The 13,580-nt window shown below is 45.2% G+C and overlaps 1 protein-coding gene across 1 annotated transcript in view; it reads left to right on the top strand.

Moving 5' to 3' along the window:
• Positions 1-13,580, top strand: part of pam (peptidylglycine alpha-amidating monooxygenase) — a 255,985-nt gene that overhangs the window by 178,382 nt on the left and 64,023 nt on the right. The window contains exon 15 of the mRNA XM_085987745.1: positions 2,632-2,761. Within this exon, the coding sequence (XP_085843871.1) occupies positions 2,632-2,761 (130 nt within the window). The remainder of the gene's footprint in view (positions 1-2,631; positions 2,762-13,580) is intronic.

Here is a 13,580-nt window from a genome sequence, read left to right as displayed (position 1 = left end):
GACCCGACTTTTGGCCGGTACAGCTCCCCCTCGACCGAGGTCGAGTGCTCTGCCCTTCTCCTCCGGATACTTCTACCCCTTCCCCTACTCAGTCTCTTCGGCCGCCTTGTTTCTTGCTGGTCGGCTCACTCCACACCGTGGTAGCAGGGTAATCAGTGCCTGTTGCTGATGAAGCTTTTGTTGCTAGTCTTCCAGCTTCTGTAAATTACCACACTTCCTGTTGTTGTAGCCTCGTGTTTTCTTTTGGTAGCACGACGAGGGCGGTTGCCTCTCTTCGACGCTCTTTGTTACTTTGCTATTCTTGCCGCAGGGTACGATCGGACTCGTCGCCACTGTAAAGTCTGTGGGTTGTGCAGTAAATAAATACACAGACTTTTGAAGTACAAACAAACAGGTCTTTACTATTCAGAGGTCAGGGCGAATCTGCCCTAGTTATCCTGTAACATCACTTATATACTGGTGTGGTCACTGTCGGTATTACCGTATACAGAAGCCAACCAAATAGTGCCACACCTAAAGTAGTTCTCTTAAAGGTGAACGGTTACACTCAATCGTTCCCTTAAAGGTAGACGGGTACATACACTACATGGACAATGACTGTCATTGAGTTATTTGACCTTGGAGTCTATCGTACAAAAGCCTAATGATGACCCTGCCCTCAGCTATGATTTATACACAGAGATGTTGCTGGTAGTAATCAGTTGTGGGTCCCTTGTTTGATTTTTTTTTTTGCCCTCCCTCCATTATCTGGGTATACTAATATCATTTACATAGAAATTACAACACAAAAACAGGCCGTCTAGCCCAACCAGTTTATCTTGGTGTTTATTCTGCACACGAGCAATAGTCCTAATCCCATGTGCCCACCCTATTCCCATATCCTTTTATTCTTCTTTCTTTCAGCCACCTATGTAACCAATTCTTTAACGTTAATACCATTTCTGCTTCAGTCACTTAACTCCTATAGTAAATTCCACAACCTCACAACCCTCTGTGTAAAAAATAAAGTTTCTACTGTTCTTTGTGATACCCTCTGGTTAAGATTGCCTAACTTGACACAGACCAGGCTGAACCTAAGATTTTCCTGGTTTGTATGGCTCAGGTAAGCTTAGAAACTTTCTGGTTAGCTGCCTATATGATCTGCTAAAAATACCACAGCCAACTTTCAAGATAAAACAGCAGGAGAGTTCAAATGACTTGACTGGTGCCACATTCTACTACAGTGGCATTTAAAAAGCTCCTTATGGTGTTGAACAGAGTATGTTTGGTTTTGATAATGTATAATGTGATAATTTATTGATCAGTTGGTCCTGGTTCAGTGTGCTCGGTAACTTTACATTGGTTGTGAATAAGAGAGGATGGGTTAACATGCTGAAGCCTTATATTATCCTCTCAGTTAGAATCATTTTATGGTTCAAATACAAAGTGCTGCCAAAGGTACTACACATAACTGAGCAATTATCATGGGGTATACCCAGAGTACTTGGCTTAGGCCCAATATGTCCAAGCTCTGTTCTCAACAATAAATATTTAACATGAAAACCGGAGGTAGTGTACATTGGAAAAATGAGGATGAGCTTTTTTCCTGAATGCTAACAATGAGCAGAAGACTAGAAAGGCTGTAACACAAGTACAGTTTTGATAATTCTCTAAGAATATCAAGACAAAAAAAATCATTCAAGTAAATTTCAAGCAGAAGCCTACAAAATTATTCACTGGTCAGATGCTCTTGCACATCCTTCCTCTCTGTGTCTGGCAAGTAGTGTGCCTTTGCACTCCGATTCACTATGGTAGAATGACAAGTAGTTTTTCAGCAACTGCTATCATGTTTTCTGCATCTCTCCATGTGCCCCACTAAAAGAAAATTGAGAAAAATGATAATCCTCCCAGGGGAGGGACTACATCCTGACGTAAGTGCTGCTGGTGATCTTCCGGTGTAGATTCTGGCAGAGTTTGCGGGGTCACCTCTTTTACATGGTGCTACCAACTCCAACATGCTGGAAAAGTGGCCCTGGCACACCACCTCCTTTCACAGGGGACAGCCATTGCCACATTTTGCAGCCTCCCTCAGCTGGCTTCCACCCCTAGTACCACAGACACCTGCCACGGTTATTAAAATTAGGGAAACTCCTGACCCTGCATGCTCTGGAGATTCCCAATATGCACATCCCGGCACTTATGTCGAGATGTTGCCCCTGTGGATTTCTGGGGCCATTGCCAGAATGGTTATGAGAAATCCTAAATATGAGCAAACAACATTGTAATTAGACATATTTTAGGCACTGATGGAAATTGTTAACTTTTATTGATTCACTTTTGACATGCCAGGCAGCTGCCACAAAACAATAACCAGATTCAGTAATTCAGCCATCGGTATTTCTTATATTGAATAAATGCTACTGGTTTTGAATTGCTAAAGGACTTCACAAGGTAACAGCTTATTTTGATTACTGCATCACAGATTCACCATGTTCCCAATGTTTAAAACAAATACTAATCTGTTCTTCATATGTGATAATGAAATGCGAACAATTGCATCTGTATGCCAAATGTAAATACTGATGTATTAATTTATGTAAAAATAAAGTCTTATTTATTTATTGCTAATGACTTTTTCTTTCCAACTTGTAGTTTCTCACTTGGAAGAAGCAATTGACTGGCCTGGAGGGAAACTAAAGCTGGGCCAAGTTTCTGGAGTTGCTCTGGATTCCAAAGATAACCTCATCATTTTTCACAGAGGAAACCATGTGTGGGATGAGAAGTACGTGAGTTGGCCTTGCACAGTTACTCTGTAATTTAATATTTTGGTGTGCAGTGAATTCTCTTATCTGCTATAATACATTTTAAGAGCAATCCAATGCTGGAGATGTGAAGAAAAATTTATTCTATAGAGCTGCGATTTTAATGCAAACTTCTTGTTTTAATAGAATCATACAGCACAGAAGGAGGCCATTCAGTCCATCATGCTTGTGCTGGTTCTTTTGAAAGAGCTAGCCAATTAGTCTCTCTCCCCTGCTCTTTCCCTATCACCCTGCACATTTCTCCTTTTCAAGTAAAAATCAAATTCCCATTTACTATTGAATCTGCTTCCACCACCCTTTCTGGCAGTGCATTTCAGATCATAACTGGCTGCGTTAAAAAAAATTCTCCTCCTCTCCCCTCTGGTTCTTTTGCCAATTTCCTTACATCTGTGTACACTGGTTACCGACCCTCCTGCCAGTGGAAACGGTTTCTCCTTATCTACTCTATCAAAACCCCTCATAATTTTGAACACCTTTATTAAATCTCCCCTTAAACTTCTCTACTCTAAGGAGAACAATCCCAGCTTCTCTAGTCTCTCCACATAACTGAAGTTATGTTGGCATTCTGTTGAATAGTGTATTTGTTTACAATTACACAATTTGGAGGGTAAGATTTCTACTGTTCATTATTTATAGGGAAATCACAATCAAGTTCTTTATACTCACATTCATAATTTCACTACAAATAGCAAACAGAAGAAATCTTCCTCTTCCCCCTTGTGATTTTTAAATAAAACAAGTATGTTTAAAAGGACAACGGGAAGGTGCCGGTGGCTCAGTGGTAACATTCTCGACTACACCAGGTTTATTATGTAACTCTATGTCCCTACTTTCAGAAGTGGTAAAGTAAGCAGATTTATATTTGGACCGATAATTGATTTCCCTGGTGAAATAGCAGGGTGAGCATAATTTATGAAATATAATTTAACAGGAATTAAAAGTAAACTACAGTATTATTAGTCCCATTTTAACACAATTTGAGGAACAGGTCTTAAATCCCAATTATTTGAGGTGCTGCTATAACCAGAGACGGTAAAAACGATAATTAAATTTGGCGACTATACAAATATCCTCCCACAAAGATGCACAAATTAACAGTCAGGAATAATATAGTTTAGGTGCATTATTAGTTTATTTTTGGAAATTATTCTAAATTGTGTTAGCCTTGGCTCAATGGTAACACTCTCGCCTCTGAATCAGAAGGTTGTGGGTTCAAGCCCCACTCCAAAGATTTGAGCACATTATCTAGGCTGGCACTTCACAATCCAAAGCCCCGTCTGCCTGCTCGGGTGGATGTAAAAGATCCCATGGTGCTATTCAAAGATAAGTGAGGGATTGCTCTCAGTTCCTGGCCAACATTTATCCCTCAACCAATACCTAAAACAGATTGGCCTAGAAATTGAGTAGCCTTAGCGCCGCATTTGAGGCGCTAGAGGGCCTAGCGCCGGAGTTATGGCCAGTTTAGAAATTCCCTGGGGCCCTAGAATCGGCGGTAGACCGGTTGCGCTGCGCCGGCACCGATGACGTCATCGGTGTGCGCAGCGTCCCGGTTGCCGTGGTGACGGGCCCCAGCGCCGAAATTGAGTTGCGGCCGCCTCGCCCGTGGCAGCCGCAACTAAGATTTTTTCAACCGAGTCTTCCCCGAGTTAGCGCCGGCGCATTAAGGTCGCGCGGCGGCCGGCCGCTTTCCCGCCGGCCGCCTGCCCGCACCTCCCTCCCCGGACTCCTCCACCCCCCCCCCCCCCGCGGAACAGATGCGTCTGGCCTGCAAGCCCGGCACTTGTCCGAGGTGCCGGGCTCATTTTTTTCAATATTTGAACGGACAGCGGGCGGGTGCAGGCAGCTCCTCCTTAACTGAAGGAGGAGGCCTGCACTTCCCCAGCCTGCCGCACCGCATCGGGTCCCGCAGCGCCGGATTAGCGCCGCAATGCGGCAGTCAGCGCCCATTGGGAGGCGCTCACGCCCGCCAGTAGCGCCGGCAGCCGCCTGGGCGCGGCGCTACTGAATTTTTGGCGCGCGCAGGGGGACTTAGCGCCGGCGCTAAATTTCCGGCGCTAAAGCCCTGGCGCGGCGCCAACTCAATTTCTAGGCCATTATCTGGTCATTTATTTCATTGCTGTTTTAGGGACCTTGCTGTGCACAATTTGGCTGCTGTGCTTCCTACATTACGACAGTGAATACACTCATTGGCTGTAAAGCACTTTGGGAGGTCCTGAGGTTGTGAAAGGAACATAGAAACAGGAGGCGGCCATTCAGGCCTCGAGCCATTCAATTACACCATGGCTGATCTGTATCTTAACTCCATTTAACCACCTTGGTTCCATATCCCTTAATGCCCTTACTTAACAAAAATCTATCAATCTCAGTTTTGAAACTGAGGCACCATATAAATGCATGTTCTTTCTTGAAATTAATTTAAATGCAAAAATTCAAAATAAGATTTGTAAGTTTGAAAAAGATCCGGCTATTTTATTTAAGGGTTGATATTTGCAAGCTTTATAATTTTATTCAGTGTTCTTGCAGACTCTTTATTTAGGCAGTATGTTGTAGAATTTGAAGTGAGATGTTGGATAATACTATGAACCAGTGTTGAAAATGTTCCTGACTGGTCAGTAGTCTGGTCCCCACTTACCCCCTCAGGTTTTCCAAAATATTTATTGTGGATCTAACTTGATGGATCCCAACTGGGAGTAATTTCCTCTCTGGCTGTGCTTAAATGTCAATCTTATTAAAATGGTGATGACCAGGGGTGATACTTTTGAATTAAAATGTTGTGGATCCTTGTTGTTGTATCTATACTTTAATGCGTTCAATCAAGCATGTAGATACGTCGAATTAAATCAGAGTCAGGCAGACAGGCTTCTAACTGTGATCTTTACTTTATTGGTAAGATGGCTGACTGCTGCTTTCCCAGGTAATTCCCATAATGCACTGCACATTACATTACCGTATTTACTGGTGTTAAACTCGCACATTACATTACCGTATTAACTGGTGTCAAACTCGCAATCAATACACGACATCCCCCTTTTCCTTGGAAACAAACTTGCAGTTTACAAATAGTTGCTTACAATAACACTGCATAACTTATTTGATTTATAAACTTTTTACAAACTTGTGTCTTACCACACAACTAAATAATTCCCAGGTTTAAACATTTAACATCACCCATGCAGTTCTCGCACAGTTTATGTTGTGACATAATCAGACAGTCTTTGGGGTTTTCTTTTAACCCTTTGAGGTCTGGCTGTATTGGGTATGTCTGACATGTTGGTGTCAGTGGGTATTGCCTGTGTCACAGTGGTATGTGTGTCAGGGTCTACTATACTGTCCTCAGTCCCTTGTGTTTCCTCCTGCTCATGGAGTGTCTCCTTTGGTCCATTGGTTCTGTATTTCTTCACAAACGTAGTGTTTCTCGAGTAGCCTGCTTCGTCTGGAGATTCTACTACTACTTGACTCCCTGTTTTACTCAAAACTTTGTGCGGTGTGGCATTAAAAGGAGTGGTGAACTTGTCCACTTTGTCCTGCCATACCAGCACCGTGTCGCCAACTTCCACCTCTGAGTATTGTGTTCTCCGCTGTTCATCTGCGTACAGTTTGGACTTGCCTTTTTGTTCTGCGTCCCGGTCACGTACTTCCATGTCTGCGCGCGACTCTGTGATGTCTGGCAGCTTTCCTCTCATTTTCCGTTTAAAGAGCAGCTCTGCCAGGCTCTTTCCTGTCGTGGCATGGTCAATGCTCCTGTACACAGTCACATATTTTCTAAGTTCACGTTTCCAATCTAGTCCTTCTGACTGAGCAATTCTGATTCTCTTCATCAGCGATGCATTCTGGCGCTCGACTTCTCCGTTAGCCTGAGTCCATTTTGCTGTCGTTTTCAGGTGTTTGATCCCGTTGTTTTCATAGTATTCTTTGAATCATTCAGATCGGAATTGGGGACCATTATCAGATTTGCAGGTGATTGGCAAACCATGACGGCTGAAGATTGACTCTAAACTATCAATAACCTTCTCTGTTGTTGTGGAGGTCATGATGTCGTATTCATAGTAGCAACTATAATAATCAACTACCACAAGAATGGAGCGGTTGGATGGCAAGGGTCCCAGTAAGTCTATAGCTACATCCTGCCAGGGGCCCTCCGGTAATGGTGTTGGTCTCAACGGTTCAGGTGGGTCGGGTCTGGCTACTATCTGACAGCCGTGGCACGCTTTACAGTGTTTTTCAGCTGCCTTGTCCATGCCAGGCCACCAAACCTTGGTTCTGAGATGTTGCTTTGTTCCAACTATTCCCAAGTGTCCTTCATGTGCTAACACCAGGGCTCGTGCGTGTAACACTGTGGGTAGCACGATGCGTGTTCCCCGAAGAACTAGGTACCCCACTACGCACAGCTCGTTTGCAATTGCTGCATAAGCTTTACAGTTCTCAAAATGTCCGTTTGTGATTGCCTTCCGTACCTCAATCAGCTCTGGGTCGGTAGCAGAGGCTTCCTCCACCTCTCTAGTAGTGAGTGCTTTTGGTGTCGCACTCACAGCTACAAATCTCACGTATTCATCTGAGCCATATGAATGCCTCACCTGTTTTGCTGTCTCCCCCAGCAATCGTGACAGTGGGTCTGCAATATTTTGCTTGCCTGGAATGTGTATCACCTTAAAATCGTACGGCTGTAATCTAAGTACCCATCTCTCTATACGGGCACAGGGTTTAGAGTGTGGGCCGTATATCACTTGTAATGGCTTATGGTCAGTTACCAAGTTAAATTTTCGGCCATACACATATGGATGCAGCCTCTCACAAGCCCATACAAGAGCTATGGCCTCTCTGTTTGAGAGTATTTCCTCTCTCAGTCTGTTAAACTACGACTTACATAGCATATTGGCACCTCTTGTCCCTGTTGGTCCTGAACTAGTACTGCACCTAAACCTACAGGACTGGCATCTGCTATCACCTTGGTTGGTGCGTCCTTATCAAAATATGCTAAAGTGCCGGCTCTGGCCAACTCTTCCTTGAGTGCACTGAATGATTGTCTCTGTTGTGATCCAAATTTAAATGGTGTGTCTTTTCTCGTCAGGCGTCGCAGTGGCTCTGATAGCGTTGCAAACTGCGGGATGAATCTGCTACTGTACCCAACGAGTCCCAAGAAACTCCTCACCTCTGTAGCATTCTCTGGTTCCCGAGCTTCTGCCACCGCTTGCACTCTCTCTGCTGTTGGTCCAATGCCCTTTTCAGACAACAGGATTCCCATGAAAATCAATCGGTCCATGTTGAATTGGCACTTCTCTGAGTTTAGTGTCAGTCCACTTTCCATTAGTCTGGTCATGACAGCGTGCAGGCGTCTGTCGTGCGTTTCCTGGTCGTGTGCATGCACGATAATGTCGTCTGAGATGTTTTCAACACCCTCTATTCCAGCTAAGGCATTAGCTATCTCGTGCTGATATTGCTCACTAGCTGAAGACACACCGAATATCAGCCTCTTGTACCTGTATATTCCGTTATGTACTGCAAACGTTGTGATTTCTCGTGACTCGGGTCAGTTCTAGCTGGTGATAACCCCAGTTCAGGTCTAGCTTACTAAACACCGTCGAGCCGTTCATACCTTGGAGTATCTCATCAACGGTGGGGATTGGATATCGTTCCCTCACTATTGCCTGGTTTGCTCGTCTCATGTCTAGGCATAACCTTACATCCTTACCCGCTTTTGGTACAATAACAACAGGATTTACCCATGGGGTGGGACCAGTTACAGGTTCGATAATGTCCATGTCCCTCAATTGTTTTATTTTGGCCTCTACTGCCCCCCTTAAGTTGAATGGTATACGCCTGAGTGGCTGGGCCACAGGCTTCACTTGTGGGTCGATATACAAACTGATCTGTTTTGTGTTCAGCCTTCCTACTCCCTGGAACACCTTTGGATACAGCTGTTCTAGTAGCTGTCTTACATCTACCACAGCTGAGACATATGCGCCTATTTTTAAAACTCCCAGTTTCATGGCTGTCTCCCTTCCTAGCAACGGCTCTCCATGGCCTTTAACCACAATGAACTCCGCCTGCTCAGTTCTCTTACCTATTGTAATCCCACCAGCACGGTGGCATAGTGGTTAGCACTGTTGCCTCACAGCGCCAGGGACCCGGGTTCAAATCCGGCCTCGGGTTACTGTCTGTGTGGAGTTTGCACATTCTCCCCGTGTTTGCGTGGGTTTCCTCCGGGTGCTCCGGTTTCCTCCCACAGTCCAAAGATGTGCGGGTTAGGTTGATTGGCCATGATAAAAATTGACCCTTAGTGTTAGGGGGGATTAAATACGTGGGGTTACGGGGATAGGGCTTGGGTGGGATGGCTGTCGGTGTAGGGACCGGGTGCTAGGGTTTGGATGATCAGCCATGATCTCGTTGAATGGCGGAGCAGGCTCGAAGGGCCGAATGGCCTACTCCTGCTCCTATCTTCTATGTTAATACACCTTTAACTGACGGTGGTCGGCTAGAAGCATAAGAGAATAACTTTCTCTCTCTCTTAGGGACATGTGACTGACACTTAATGTGTTCTGACTTTAATCCTTCCCATGTATTCTCATCTATCACATTATTAGTTGCACCCGAATCAATTAACATTCTCAGGTTTACTCGCCCCACACAAAAGGTAAGTCTCTGTCACGTTATTTCCAGTAACAGCAAATGCACAGTTATTTTGTTCCTCTACATTGTTCACACTGTGTTTCTTTGTACCCTTTGTGCGGCATACTTTGGAGAAATGATCCTTTCCCTTGCACTTATGACACGTTTGTCTGCGTGCTGGGCATTTCGGATCTCTGCCCATGTGGTCTGTCTGTCCACATCTATAACATTTTCTTTCGTTCCTATCGCCATTTCCCTTTGGTTTCTCTGTCGAGCTTTTCGCATAACACCCTCTTTTCTGTGTAACACGACGAACAGTATCTGTCTCCGCCTTCTCTGTACATGACATGGCTGACATCTGCTCCTCGACGCTTTCACATTGTGAGGCCAATTGTAACGTGCGGGCGAGCATTAGACCATGCCCTTTCTCTAGCAATTTCCTCCACACATAGGATGACGTGCACCTACTCAGGATAGCGTCTCTTTTATTTGATTATCCGCATCCCCCCCCAAAAGCAGTCTTTAGCAGCTTGCCGCAAGCGAGTAGCAAATTGTTGCACAGTCTCACCTGCCTTCTGGGACAACTTATGAAAAGTCTGTCTAGCAAATGCTGCGTTGACCTGGGGCACGAAGTAGTGATTCAAAGCACTAACCGCCGCCGTGTAGTCTGCTGGCTCTCCTGTGTCCGGTAGAGTCGAAAAGATATCCTGGACATCTGGTCCTGCTAGGTGTAGAAGTAGAGCTCTTCTCCTCTGCTTTGTGGCAGCTGTAGAGGTATCGTCGATAATGAGTCCTTTGCCGTTGGCATAAAGCTCAAAAGACGTTAACCATCTCGGACCCAACGTGGCTGGCTCGGCGAAACATGCAAAATTTTGAATGCCGGTCTTCTCCATCCTAGCTAACTAAAACTTGGGCAACTACCTTTTTAAAAAGATTCTGTCCGTTATCCTCGTCGCCAATGTTGTATCTATGCTTTAATGCGTTCAACCAAGCATGTAGATACGTCGAATTAAATCAGAGTCAGGCAGACAGGCTTATAACTGTGATCTTTATTGGTAAAATGGCTGACTGCTGCTTTCCTGGGTAATTCCCATAATGCATTGCACATTGCATTACTGTATTTACTGGTGTTAAACTCGCACATTACATTACCGTATTAACTGGTGTCAAACTCGCAATCAATACACAACACTTGTGGCCTTCATAAATCCTTGAATGCTGTGATCTTGTCCCCAACAATTCATCAAGGTGCCATTTTGTCTGCTGTGCCCAGCCTCTTGGGATGCTATGTATGTTATTGATGCAGTGTGCTGAGCTGGACTATAATTCTTATTATGCACTGATATTCATCTCTGATTTCTATTATTGCAAGATTACTGTAATTGGTTTTGTTCCAGCTTAAACGACATTATAATAGGAATCCTCACTCTTCTAAGAAGTATAAAGTTGGAAATAGTGCCACTGGTAACACAGAGCACAAACTCAAAAGGCGGTTTCTCCCTATGCCCCTAGCAGTATCAGAAACTATGTAAAGGAATATGGGTCACCCTGTTGTTCTGACTGTGGCAGGCTGAGCTTTTTGTCTGCCCATACAGGCCAGCATAACAGTATTTGTATTGCTGTTTTGTATAGACCTTCCCCTGGCAACCAGTCAAACATCATCATTGTGACTGCAGATGAGTAACCTTGTGCATATACAGTTGGCAATAATCAGGCAGTAGCAGTCAGCACGGTTAGGGCTTTATATGTATTTTGAATTGTGTCCTTGGTTAAGTACCTTTTGGCTCGCCAACACCAGTGACATAGATAAAGGAAATACAATTAACTTGCCCAAGGGAGTAGTGAGGGAAGGATTCTAACTTTGCCTATCAAAATAATTAAATAAATATTTATAAGTAACACTCTTATCGGCATATATCTGTGCTAAATAAAAAAATACATAATCTACTTTGATCACTTATTGATTAAATAGGGAGAAATCCAAGTACTACTAAAAGATACACCGGTGATAATAGATTTTGACATCATACTTTAGGAAAAGTTTGCACCAGCAAATAAGAATGTGGTACTCTACATAAATTGCATTTAAAAGTTGAGGGCAAATATGCAAGATGACCACCTGCAGCACCAGCACATTGGTAAGTGTAACTTTAGAGACAGATCCAATTTTATGTTCCTTCGCCATTGTAAACCCTCTAATGAGGCACAGTTAGAAATAACTATTATGCTGCCATCTTAATGTGCTAATTAATAACACAATGATTGAAGCAAGTTGGTTGTGAGCATTTGTAACCATAGACACAGTGAAGTAATTTCAGACATATAGGCCCAATATTAATAGGGAGGCGGGGAGGGAGCCAGTGGCACAGGCAAGGCAAGAAACTTTTAAAAAAATGAAATAACTTGCTATAGACTCCCGCCCGACAGCCAGCCAAAGTGACAGCCTGACCTTGGGGGGTGGGGGCGGTGGGTGGGAGCACAAGCAAGCTGCAAGTGGCCACAGTCGGAGACCCATGGAGGCGTGGGATCTGGCCACAATCAGCGGGGGCGGGGTGGGAGAGGGAGTCTTGCTGCGATCAGGGGAGGGGGTAGCCCGGTGCAACAGGGCCCAAGGCTTCTGTGTGAGGCCTGGAGGACCCATCCGGGCTCACAAGGAAACCGGAAAAATAATTTAATACTTAACTTCTGTGCCTCTCCTGGCCCAGGATCCAGCTCCCAGCAGGTTTTACCTGATGGGGGAGCCAACACTCCCACCCCACCCACTCAAGACTCCGGCTGAAATTGCAGATTGTATGTCCTAAAAACATCATCGGACCTGATCTGCATATTTAACACAGGACTCCACTTTGGGTTTGGGTGTCCTAGTACAAGAAAGACAGAGTTAGCATGCATATCGGCCTACTCCCGAGGTCCCCACCATCACAGAAGCCCATCTTCAGCCAATTCGATTCACTCCACGTGATATCAAGAAACGGCTGAGTGCACCGGATACAGCAAAGGCTATGGGCTCCGACAACATCCCGGCTATCGTGCTGAAGACTTATGCTCCAGAACTAGCCGCACCTCTAGCCAAGCTGTTCCAGTACAGTTACAACGCTGGCATCTATCTGACAATGTGGAAAACCCCCAGGTATGTCCTGTCCACAAAAAGCAGGACAAATCCCATCCGGCCAATTACCGCCCCATCAGTCTACTCTCAATCATCAGCAAAGTGATGGAAGGTGTCATCAACAGTGCTATCAAGCGGCACTTACTCACCAATAACCTGCTCACTGGTGCCCAGTTTGGGTTCTGCCAAGACCACTCAGCTCCCGACCTCATTACAGCCTTTGTCCAAACATGGACAATGGAGCTGAATTCCAGAGGTGAGGCGAGAGTGACTGCCCTTGACATCAAGGCAGCATTTGACCGAGAGTGGCATCAAGGAGCCCTAGTAAAACTGAAGTCAATGGGAATCGGGGGCAAACTCTTCACTGGCTGGAGTCATACCTAGCACAAAGGAAGATGGTTGTGGTGGTTGAAAGTCAATCATCACAGCCCCAGAACATCACTGCAGGAGTTCCTCAGGACAGTGTCCTAGGCCCAACCATCTTCAGCTGCTTCACCATGACCTTCCCTCCATCATAAGGTCAGAAATGGGGATGTTTACTGATGACTGCAGTGTTCAGCGCCATTCACAACTCCTCAGATAATGAAGCAGTCCATGCAACAAGACCTGGATGACGTTCAGGCTTGGGCTGATAAGTGGCAGGTAACATTCGCACCACAGAAGTGCCAGGCAATGGCTATCTCCAACAAGCGAGAGTCTAAACACCTCCCCTTGATATTCAACGGTATTGCCATACCTAATCCGCCACCATCAACATCCTGGGGGTCACCATTGACCAGAAACTTAACTGGACCAGCCACATAAATACTGTGGCAACAAGAGCAGGTCAGAGGCTAGGTATTCTGCGGCGAGTGTCTCGCCTCCTGACTCCCCAAAGCCTTTCCACCATCTACAAGGCACAAGTAAGGAGTGTGATGGAATACTCTCCACTTGCCTGGATGAGTGCAGCTCCAACAACACTCAAGAAGCTCGACACCATCCAGGACAAAGCAGCCCACTTGATTGGCATCCCATCCACTACCTTAAACATTCACTCCCTCCACCACTGGTGTACCATGGCTGCA

The sequence above is a fragment of the Somniosus microcephalus genome, chromosome 1 (genome assembly GCF_052327205.1).
Source record: "Somniosus microcephalus isolate GS21.2 chromosome 1, FLI_Smic_1.0, whole genome shotgun sequence".
NCBI lineage: Eukaryota > Metazoa > Chordata > Chondrichthyes > Squaliformes > Somniosidae > Somniosus > Somniosus microcephalus.
This window is presented reverse-complemented; position numbering and strand designations above follow the sequence as displayed.